The sequence below is a fragment of the Homalodisca vitripennis genome, chromosome 6, assembly GCF_021130785.1.
Source record: "Homalodisca vitripennis isolate AUS2020 chromosome 6, UT_GWSS_2.1, whole genome shotgun sequence".
Classification (NCBI taxonomy): Eukaryota; Metazoa; Arthropoda; class Insecta; order Hemiptera; family Cicadellidae; genus Homalodisca; species Homalodisca vitripennis.
In genome coordinates, this window is record NC_060212.1 from 64,144,944 (window position 1) to 64,156,722 (window position 11,779).

The 11,779-nt window shown below is 35.5% G+C and overlaps 1 protein-coding gene across 1 annotated transcript; it reads left to right on the forward strand.

Annotated features, from left to right (window-relative positions):
• The first annotated feature begins 10,460 nt into the window (after positions 1 to 10,460).
• Positions 10,461 to 11,204, forward strand: LOC124365409. Its single transcript, XM_046821389.1, has one exon. It carries the CDS (start codon positions 10,461 to 10,463, stop codon positions 11,202 to 11,204), a length of 744 nt encoding a protein of 247 aa, XP_046677345.1.
• The last annotated feature ends 575 nt before the right edge of the window (positions 11,205 to 11,779 follow it).

Here is an 11,779-nt window from a genome sequence, read left to right on the forward strand (position 1 = left end):
AGCAACATTTACTCTTGCTAAGGCGTCTCTCTTCTCTGTTATAGACATGTTTTGGGCTTTAAAACAATAATAACTATGATGTGAGACTAAAAAAATACACGTTCATGAACCAATCTGGATCTTAAGCTAACTAAATTAGGAGCAGTGGGTTGTTTAAAAGGGTCATATTCAGACTTCAGCTGTAGCTGATTTATTTTTGTAATAATTACCTTGGTTTGGCTTTAAGAAATATTTAGGCGAACCCCCGTAGTTAATCTCTGCACGGCTAGACTGATGCGTCCCTCATTTTCAACTTCACTTTTTAGGAAATTAATTAGACTAGTAAACTTCTTACTCTGTAACTCAAGTTCTCAAATTCAGCCGATAGACACGGTAGCTACACTGTGCATCTAGTGCCCTCAACTAAATTTAAACTTAATCATAAAGAGTTGAAATATTTAACTTATTCGAGATTTAATTCATGATCAGCGTAAGCTTAACAATTCTATGACACAGTACTCAACCAATAGCTCATTACGAACATATCTGGCCTTTAGGTTATTTAGCCCTTCTTATAGTTGCTACCTGTCGATGAGAGACTAGAAATTAATTTCATGCCTCTCACGAGTACTTTGATATTATTCGGCCACGAATACTGTTCTTACTTAATAATACATTATTAGAAAGAACTGATTTTATTCGACTTACTGTTAACATTACATGTCATTATGACGATCTATTTCTGTTTTCTGCCTCCCAAAAGGAAGTTATGTTGGCTAGAAGCAGACCACTCTGTTCGTATCTACTATTTGTTAATATTATATATAAATTGCTTGAATTTAGGTACAAGGGATATATTTTTCGCCAGAAGTGCGAGTGCTACTGAAGCTTACATTTATGGCCTAGAGCATGTCAGACCGGTACCGATAAGAAATTCCCCTGACAATAAGTGCGGGCAATAGTGGCCCTTGCGACGCCACTCCGCACTTCTAGCGAAAAAAAAAACACCTCTCGAGGTGGTATCCAAATTCAAGCTTTAACTGTAGTACCACTAGTAACATATTTATGAAAACCTAATATGAACCTACGTACATAGCCTACTAACAAATAGTAGATAGGGACACAGTGGTCTCCTTATCGTCGACATCGATTCCTTTTGGGAGGCAGAAAACAAGAACCGATCTTCGTAATGACATAATTTTCACAGTAAGTCAAATAAAGTATGTTCTTTCTAATAATGTAATTTTTTAGAAAGAAAAACCCTGATAAGGAAAACTCTTTCAAAAATAGTGATCTCCGTATAGTATCAAAGTACCCTCTCGTGTTTGCATCTGTCGCTTAGAGTAGATACTGAAACTTATTATATTTTGAATGTCTGGATCATCATAATTTTAATACTCGTAAATTAGTCCCAAAATGATAAACACCCTTTTATTTTACCTCCAAACTTAATAAGTACTAGCATAAGTAATTTGAATTTTTGTTAATCGGTTTCAAGTTCAGTATGTTGACTACCACTAGCTGAACATTCCTCACATATTTAAAAACAACACAACTTTAAAAATCTTAAATTTAATATTGTACAGCATAACTTCCTTCCCTAAGTTTTCATCTGTACTGTCTTATATCAACATAGCATTAAATATGTCACTGTCTAATTGCTGAAGTTCATTAATCTTCGCTTGCAACAACATTTCCAAATAGTGTTTGATGTCACACCAGTTATTATTTTATCTTGTTCAGTCAATGAATTATTTAAAACATTGGATATTCGAGTAGATGAACCACGGATTACCTTTCTTTCTTCTTTATGAGAGTTATTAGTTTTCACTGTAGAGTAAATTATATACAACTAAACTTATCTTACATACTGTTTATGAGTATGTTATATATATGTATAAAATTTTTGATATCATTAAATCATACAAATATTCAAATAATGATTAATCTGTACAATGTATGTTAAATGTTCTACTCACCATAGAGTATAAAAGGAAAAATATAAAAGAGTGGACCGTTTCACCGGAAACAGTATGTTTTAGTTTTTTATCTGTGGCGCCAATTTAAAATTAATTTTACAATGATCCTATCAACTAATTACTCTACTTACTTGTGCATGTGTTTGTATCATTCTTAGATATCAGGATTGTGTTAAAAACTTGCAATTGTTCAAGTTCTGGTTTACAGCAACTAAGTGAATCTCAATGTTTGGTATGTTGGGTTCACTGAAGAGTTTTAATTTTAATTTTTTAAATTTTAATTTCTCTAAGCTGATTTGTAATGGGAGGAACGACTCTTTGGAATGATCCTGTTCAGACAGCTCACACCATTGAAATGAGCTGAATCATGAGCCAAATCTTCAGATCATTCAGATCTCTGACATCACATCTCATTCTGAGCCAAATGTGAATGTTGACATATTTTCTTAAATTATAATAGTTAGTCTAATTATGTACTTCATGAACTTATAAACTTAGAACCCTATAATTTTATGTTTTATAATCTAAAAAGTTATAAATGTTGACTATGTTTTGTTTTTTGGTACTGAAAATACATTTCAATCATATTTAAAACCAATAATGTGTTATTTGCAATTGAGCTTTAATTGTTCACTATGTTCACATTTTTAAGAGTGAAGGAAACAGGATTTTTCCGGACATTTGCCATCGTTCAGTGAAACAAGAAAACAGTAACACTACGTTTCGAGATCTGCAATCTGATCTCTTCTTCAGGTAAAGAACTAACCTAATACATAATTACAAACTAGGTTAAAATAAAAAAATCTTACTAAAGCGTTGTGGCACGCCTGAGTCAGGAATCACAACCTACATGTTGTTTGTCAACTTCACTAACTCTAAAGACATGCACTTAACACAAAACTATACCAAACACTAATCATTAAAACTAAACTACTAATGATTAGTGTTTGGTATAGTTTTGTGTTAAGTGCATGTCTTTAGAGTTAGTGAAGTTGACAAACAACATGTAGGTTGTGATTCCTGACTTAGGCGTGCCACAACGCTTTAGTAAGATTTGTTTATTTTAACCTAGTTTGTAATTATGTATTAGGTTAGTTCTTTACCTGAAGAAGAGATCAGATTGCAGATCTCGAAACGTAGTGTTACTGTTTTCTTGTTTCACTGAACGAGGGCAAATGTCCGGAAAAATCCTGTTTCCTTCACAATCCTTCCATCGTCAAAAAATAACCTTCAAACAAAGAATTTTTTAAGAGTATTATACATTGCCTTAGTCTAGTGTAAACAATAAACTCTGTACTTCAAGCAAATGTGATTTTTTATTCATTATAACTCTTATAAAGCAATATACTTCTATAATTTCCGAATGGTTTTCTTATTCCGTTTAGACAAACAAATCAGTTTATTGAGATGTAAAATAATATTGAGATGTAATATATAAATCTCAGACTCCAATGAAAGGTTTAGGGAAATCTTCCTTTCCCTGTTGGTTCTCCCCGGAATTGAGGAGACTGGTACTGTTGAAGAGGAAGCTTCATAGTCAGTATAAGGCTACTTTCTGATATGAATATTTACACGGAATTTAGTTCGCGTGAGAGGGCAGTGTAAGGAACTTTCGTCACTCTGCTATCAGCTGTATATTGAGCGGGTGGAAGGAGCTATGAAGACCAATGTTAAGGCTTTCTGGGCTCACATAAATCATACTAAGGACTCTGCTAGGTTTAATGCTTGGATGTGTTACAATGGTAAGACTGCTGAAGGATCTCAGGACATCTGTGAACTCTTTGCCGATCACTTTTCTTCAGTGTTTCAGGCCATCCACTAGGAGACCTTCCTATGGGGACTGCTTGACTATCGGTTCTTTCACTGAGTTCTCTGCCTCTTGTGACGAAGTTGAAAAGATCCTCTCTTCTCTAGATGTTAATAAGGGGCCGGGGCCTGATGACATACCACCCTCGATATTGAAGTACTGCAGTTGCATTCTTGCTCCCCACTTGACTTTATACTTCAAAACCGATTTTTGCACTTGGGTATCTTTCCTCAATGTCTGAAGACAAGCTTTATTACACCCATTTTCAAGAGTGGAGCTGTCTCCGATATAAAAAATTTCAGGCCAATTTCTATACAATCATCATTGGCAAAGGTGTTTGAATCTCTGGTTCTTGCTAGACTATCTTTTTTCTTTAAGAGTCACATATCTAGGGCCCAGCATGGCTTCTGTAGTGGGTAGATCAGCTTTAACAAATCTGGTAATTTATCAGGATGATATTATATCAGCCTTTGCAAGAGGTCATCAAGTTGACAGTAATATATATCGACTTCGCTAAGGCTTTTGACAGGATGAGCCATGTACATCTCTTGGCTAAGCTTAGCAATATGGGTGTTCGCTGGACCCATGCTGCGGTGGTTTGAAAGCTATGTTAGTGGTCGTCACCAGAAGGTCAGATATAATGGGGCAACCTCTCGGGCCTTCCCTGTGCTTTCTGGAGTCCCTCAGGCTCTCTGTTGGGCCCTGTATTGTTTTACCATATTTTATAAACGATTTGACTTATGTTATCAAACACTCAAAAATATTACTTTTTGCAGATGATGCTAAAATATATAATGAAGTAGCCTCAGAAACTTGATTGCAGATTGCTCCAGGATGATTTGAATAACGTACTATTATGTGGTGTTCTGAGAATGAAATGGAATTGAATGTATCTAAATGTGCAGTACTATCCTTCTCTCGAAGAACTGACACTCTGATCTTCAATTTTTTCTCTTGGTGAAGAGCCACTTACAAGATCTTCTGTGGTCAAGGACCTTGGAGTTACAATGACATCTACATTGAGTCCCGACATTCATTTAGACTGTATTAGTAGGAAGGCAAGTTCGGCCCTTGGATTTATTATCAGAGTGTCCAAGGATGGTTTTTCTCCTGGAGCGTTAAGGACACTTTATATTCATCTAGTTCGCCCCATCCTGGAGTACTGTTCTCCTGTCTGGTCACCATATCAACTAGGCCACATTGATCTTCTTGAGGGTGTTCAGAGAAAATTTCTTCGGGTCATTGGTGTACAACTTGGATTTCGTTATGCGGATGTTCCTTTGGATGACCTAAGCCACCATCTTGGACTTCAATCCTTGGATTTCAGACGTAAAGTCCTTGATCTAATGCTCCTAAAGGGGATCATCTCAGCCACTGTGGACTCAACTGATCTGCTTGAGAGAATCGACATTCGTGCCCACCAGTCTCTTAGAACCAGACAACTTTTTGAAAGAAGATTCTGTCCAACCCAATATTCTTTCTTCAGTACCATACCACGTCTCCACCGTCTGGGGAACAGCCTTCCTGTTGACTTTGATTTTTTCGCTATATTGATGATGCTTTTAGGAGAAAACTCAGGAAACTCGGTGCTTTGTGAGCTGGCATGTCCTGCTGCAGTAACTTATGCATGTTGTATTTATTTATGTAGTAATTGTTGGTTTGTTGAATTTTTTTTGTACATATTTTAGCTCATCTAAATTTTGTATATCTTGTAATTACTATCTGATAGCATGTATCTGTTTACTTTTCTGTCCTCACTATAAATGAATTAAGTTTTTTGTTGAAGCTGATATGCATTTGGTGTATGTTGTAGCTTTTTGTGTGTTAATTATTCGTTGTAATTACATACTTTTACCTCTTGTTATGATCATTGTCAATTATTTGTTACAAGCGATGTATATTTATCTATTGCTATGGCTTTTGCTAAAGTCATTATTATAAATTATATTGGTTCATTTTTTGCTATTTATGTGTAAGATTATATATATATATATAAAGTCCAGTTGCATGTTTGGCTTGACCCATAGCTTGTAAGTAGTAGTTTGGTTTGAGTGATGTTGCATGTTTGGCTTGACCCTTTGTAACTGAGTTTGGATTTAGCCGTCTTTGTAGAATTATATTTGTAATATTGTTGTATATTGGTCCTCGACCGTTGGAAGTTGAAACAGAATATGTTTAAGTTCTCATAACATATATATATATATAATATATATATATTTATCTTTTGAATTTTGTTTATAATATTGATTCATACTTTGCATGTTATGTTACAGGTTACCGTATTTAATATCATAAATTATTCTTTTATACTGAATATATTGTTGTTCATCTTGATGTTGGCTGCAAGTAAAATTACTGTATATTGTAAAATGGTGTTAACCGTATATGAATAAATAAATAAATAAATATTAAATTACCTGAAACAGCTCTTATGTAACTGACACATCACATCAAATGATCCTGATCTTTTTGGTAGATGATTTGAGTCAGCTCAGTTCACTAAATGAACTGGTTCACTCATGAGCCACCCATCACATTAGTGAACACTCAATGCGTTTTTTTTCAGTATTATGTATATTGATTTGTATTAACATGAGTCCAAGACTCTCTACTCACTAAGTAAAGTGATTAAACAAACTTAGTAAAAAACAATTTTGAAAATTCTATAGCATAATTTTAGTTACAACTAATTCAAAGTAATTCGGCCTTCTATTTGACAACTGCTCTTCGTTACCAACAAACAGAACCAGCTAGTGAATTGGAACATTCAACGAAGATCATGATTCCTTTTCTCAGGTATTTATTCAAGTCCTATTTCCGAAGCAGGAAATCCATCCAAGATGAAGCAGATAAACTTCGGAGGAAGGGGGAGGATAAGTTCCTGTGCTGCCTGACATAAGTAATGAAGAGGAAACCAAGCTTTTGGGTCTAACCTTGGATGCTATACTAACCTGGAATCCACATATTGACAACCTCTGCAAGAAGCTAAACACTGCCACCTAGGTAATAAAAAGAATAAAAGTGTAAGCAGTTGGGAAACAGCGAAAATCGCATACCATGCACTTATGGAAACCCACTTGAGGTACAGTCATTGTATGGGACAGGACTTCAGCAGCAAACCTGAAGCGAGTGCTGAAAATACTAAAATCGGCTCCAAAATCTCTAGCCATCTCTGCATTCCAGGGACAGCTGTAGACCAGCATTCAAACAACTAAAAATAAAGACAGTCACAGCGATATACATCCAAGAACTCATTCTACATGTGGACAAGCTTGGACTTCCCAGGGTAACACGACCACATTGCTACAATACCCGGAATGCGTTTCTGATACCGCCAGTCAGATATCGAACTGCCTTTCATGACAAGTAACCCTCAACAATCGGAGCACGACTTTACAATCAGCTCCCAGCTTCCTTCAAACAACTAACTGAAAAGGCAATGAAGAGGAAACTTGATTCGTGGTTATTGGAACATCCTATCTACACTGTTCAAGAATTTATCAAAGAGATCAGCCAGACTTTAGACTAAAACTCAATCAACCATAAATGACAATCATGTATTATTACCATATATATATATATATATATATATATATATATATATATATATATATATATTCTGATGCATAACTGTTTCTCAATGTTCATGTTAATAAAGAGATTCTGGTTTAAAAGTAATAACTGCTGTTCATAAGAAATATCTCTCATTCTCATCCTCGTACTTGGATTATAATTGTAAGCTAATTTTTGTGTTCTCAGATAGTTAAGGAGGTCACAAGATGCTATCACAATGGTTTTGGTAGTTTCAAGTTAACATTTCAAATGTCTTTCGGATACACAGATGATTACATCCGTAAGTGCATTCAACTATTCAACTCTCTGCCTTGTCCTAGATATTCTGTTATTGTACACATATTCAAAACTAGTTACTTTTACTGTTGGAAAAGGTCTCATCATCATGTTGATTGGCTACAAAAAGGTTATGTCCCAATAAACACAAGGGATTGTAATATTTTTTTCCTAGGCAAGAGTTTTGTTAATGACAGATCCAAGATTTTGCAAGTAACTTTTTTCTGGATAAGCTCTTTGGACAAATATTTCCATAAGGAAACCTGACCAATGCTCCAAAATCTATATAAGTCAACTCTACAATCAGCGTTGTCTTCAGGCATCACTAGAGAGAACTATACATAGTTATTATTTAACCCTTAGAATGCCAAGTATTTATTGAGTAGGTGTACTGAAAAGTGCCAGCCATTTTGAAGGCATTTTGCAAGGTTTCAGTAAAAAATTATCAACAAAGTTACCATAAAATTAAATTTAGGAATGGACCTAAAATGGACTTACCTAAAAAATTCCAGAATTTATTTAAATTTAATTTTTCAACCAAATTATCATTACCAAAAAAATTTATATCCTTTTCTTTGTCCATATCACTAGAAAGGGTATTCAAATGTCTATAAATCTGAAAAAATGTATATCATTATCTTCAATAATGAGTGAGTTATACAACTTTTAAGAAACTAATGTCACATTGTTTCCGGTAGCAATATCAACCAAAAATGTTTATATGTGAGTTCTAGAATGATTTTCGTTAAAGTTAATTGATTGGAAGTGTACTACAACAATTTATTTAGAAAAGAACAGTTTTTCACAAACAATTTAATATATTAGTTTAAAAATAAAAATGTCTATGTTTAGTGATTTTTTCCCCAAACGTCCTGTTAAAGTCGGACGTTGGCACTTTTCGGCTGACTTTTGACATCTGATAAAATTGGACGTTGACATTCAAAGGGTTAAAAAATGAAAGAACTATTGATAAGAGGTTTCTTTATTGTTACACGTTTTCCCAATAGCATCAATTCAATTTTACACTTCCACTACCTTTCAAATTCAGGAGTATTATTTTCCACATTTCAGCTATCAGATTTGGCATGTAGATTCATTCAACAACAGTGATTCACAAACATTGGAGACTATTATCCTGTAACTCAATTCAATTGTTTTAAATAAGTCTTTAGTTCCAAATTGCCTAAAAAAAATAATCATATAGTATAACAAATTATTAGTAGGCTATACATGTTATATGCTGTAGCACAAACACATGCTACAATTTATTTTATAATATACTATACTTGGCGAATAAATTGACACCATTTTATTCCTCCATGAAATTACAAATAAAGAAATGATGATGATGATGATGACGATGAAAGTTCCTGTTGATCCATTCTATAATATTGGAGATTTCTGATGAGTTAGTCAAAATATTAATGACAGTAGGGCTATCTGATCACACAGGTCAGCTCTGCAATATAACTTGGAAGAGCGATGGCCCAACCAAAATCCCCACCATTGAATGCAGAAATCTTAATAAAAAGAACCTTCTTCACCTTAAAACAGAACTTAGCCAACAGAACTGGGTGGAAGTATACACTGCTGGAGAAGTAAACACAGCCTATAGTAACTTCAACTACATCCTGACAAACGCATTGAATGATACCTGTCCTTTGACTAAATTTAATAAAAGAAATCTAAGACCCAAAATAAAAGACCTTCAGGCGATTCATCTAAAAACCAGATTTTTGGAAGCTCAGGACAGGTACAATATAACTGGGAAAGAAGAAGATAAAAGGAATGCAAGTCAACTGAAAAAGGAATATGATTTATACCTGAGGACACTAAGACGACAAGCCACAGCCAAGATCATATCTGAAGCCAACGACAAAGCAAAAGCAGTGTGGAAAATAATAAACACAGAAAGAAAAAGTAGAAATGAAGCCATATCACCTACAGAACTCGACATCAGTGGCAAATGCACATCAGACCCAACAATGATCGCAGATCATTTTAATAACTTTTTTATAAGTGTTGCAGATGAGACGTTACAAAGAAGTAAACAGCCTTGCAACCAACAACTGTCTGTAGAGACAGAGAACCTGAACACTCCTTCACTAGTTCTCCACCCCACGAACTGTGAAGAGGTTTATAAGACTATAAGCTCTCTAAAACCTAAAACCTCATCTGGGTATGACGGGATATCAGCTAAATTAATTAAGACCTGCAAGGAAGAACTAGTTAACCCACTGGTTGAGATTATAAATAAATCATATTCCTCAGGGACCTTTCCCAACGCCTTAAAACTGTCAAAAGTATATCCTAAGTTTAAACAGGGATCTACTACTCAAGCATCAAACTACAGGCCGATTTCTCTAATATCGACCTTTTCTAAACTGATAGAAAAACTGACCCTGACTAGACTCTTTCACCACCTATCTAATAATGGACTTCTCCCAACCCAACAACATGGATTTCTCCCTGGCAGATCAACCACCTCAGCTTTAATCAACTTAACAGAATACATAATTGACCAACTTGAAGTCGGTAACACCACCACTGCCATTTTCCTGGACTATAGCAAGGCTTTCGACTCCCTTAATCATGACCATCTTATGAAGAAATTGGCCACGCTGGGAATTCGAGGACGAGCTCATGACTGGTTCAAAAGCTACCTCACAGGAAGAAATCAAATAGTTGAGATGAGCTATGTCACCAACAAAACCATTCAATAGGTCAAGTCCAAGCCAAAGAGTATCATCCGAGGAGTTCCACAAGGGTCTGTACTGGGGCCAGTTCTCTTTATCCTATACACCAGTGACTTCACAAGATATCTGAATAGCTATAGCCAATGCATTATGTATGCAGACGACACTGTCCTACTTCTTAGTGATGAAAACCCTAATCAGCTGGAAGTAGCATCACACATAGCTTTTAACATGGCAGTTCAATACTGTCATCAAAATGACCTTGTTATTAATGAGAAAAAGACTCAACAATTAATCCTGGGAAGGCCCAAAGACAACACATGTCGACTACCCGAATCAGAAGATAACAACGTGACAAAATATTTAGGTATACTAATTGAAGACTCTCTGTCTTGGACACCTCATATAGACCACCTCTGTAACAAGCTGAGTACAGGCCTCTTTGTAGTGCGAAGAATAAAGTGGATAGCCAACGCAGACACTGCAAAGACTGCATACCACTCACTATTTGAGAGTCATCTGCGCTATGGAGCTTCAGTTTGGGGTGCTACAACAAAGCACAATCTGGATCGACTATTGATCATACAAAAATGTGCCATAAGAATACTGGCCGAGCTTCAGCCCAGAGAAAGCTGTAGAGAATCGTCCAAAACCCTAAACATTCTCACAGTAGTAAACCTCTACATTATGGAAACAATAATACACCATCATCTAAAGTCACTACAGCCTTTGAAAACAGCAGGCCAGATGCATCACTACAATACCCGGCATAGAGCAAACTACTGTCTCCCTATCCACCACCGCTCACTGACAGAAAGAAAACCAAGCTACGCTGGAGGAAAAATGTGGAACGCCCTACCCTTGCAGGACAATTGGAGGACAACGTTTCCATGAAGAGCTCAAAAATTGGCTACTGGCCAACCCATTCTACACGATATCAGAATTCATGAACTGGGGATAACAGCAAAACATTTACATTACAATCAACCTAATGTATAAGCCTATCACAATTTTTTACAACCTTGTAAAACTTGTATTTATGACGCTAACACTGTTCTTGAAGAACATGTAAATAAAGAAGTATTGTCTATTGTCTATTGTAGTATTATCTGGTGCAAGTTTATCATAATTAATTTTAATTAACTAAGTTTTGTATGCACGCACTTAGTTGTGGTTTACTAAAACCTGCATCAGATCTGAATATATCTGTCAAGGCCATTAGTCCACCCTCCTAGCCCTCTAACACATAAACCCTCAATTTTGTTTAATCATTACTGTTACAAATGAATCTATAAAATTGAATGCGTACAATTGTGTAAAAATATTTTCTTATTACACAAGTCTTTATATTTGCTTTACAATTATAGTCAGGCTCACACCCACGGGGTGGGCTAAAGGAGCTATAGCCCCCCTCAAGAAAAAATGTTTTACTCATACTGAATACTGAGCACATCAGAGCACTCCTTTTC

Excerpts from the sequence above, each read along its gene's own strand:
- LOC124365409 (XM_046821389.1), top strand. The coding sequence starts at position 10,461 with ATGTATGCAGACGACACTGTCCTACTTCTTAGTGATGAAAACCCTAAT.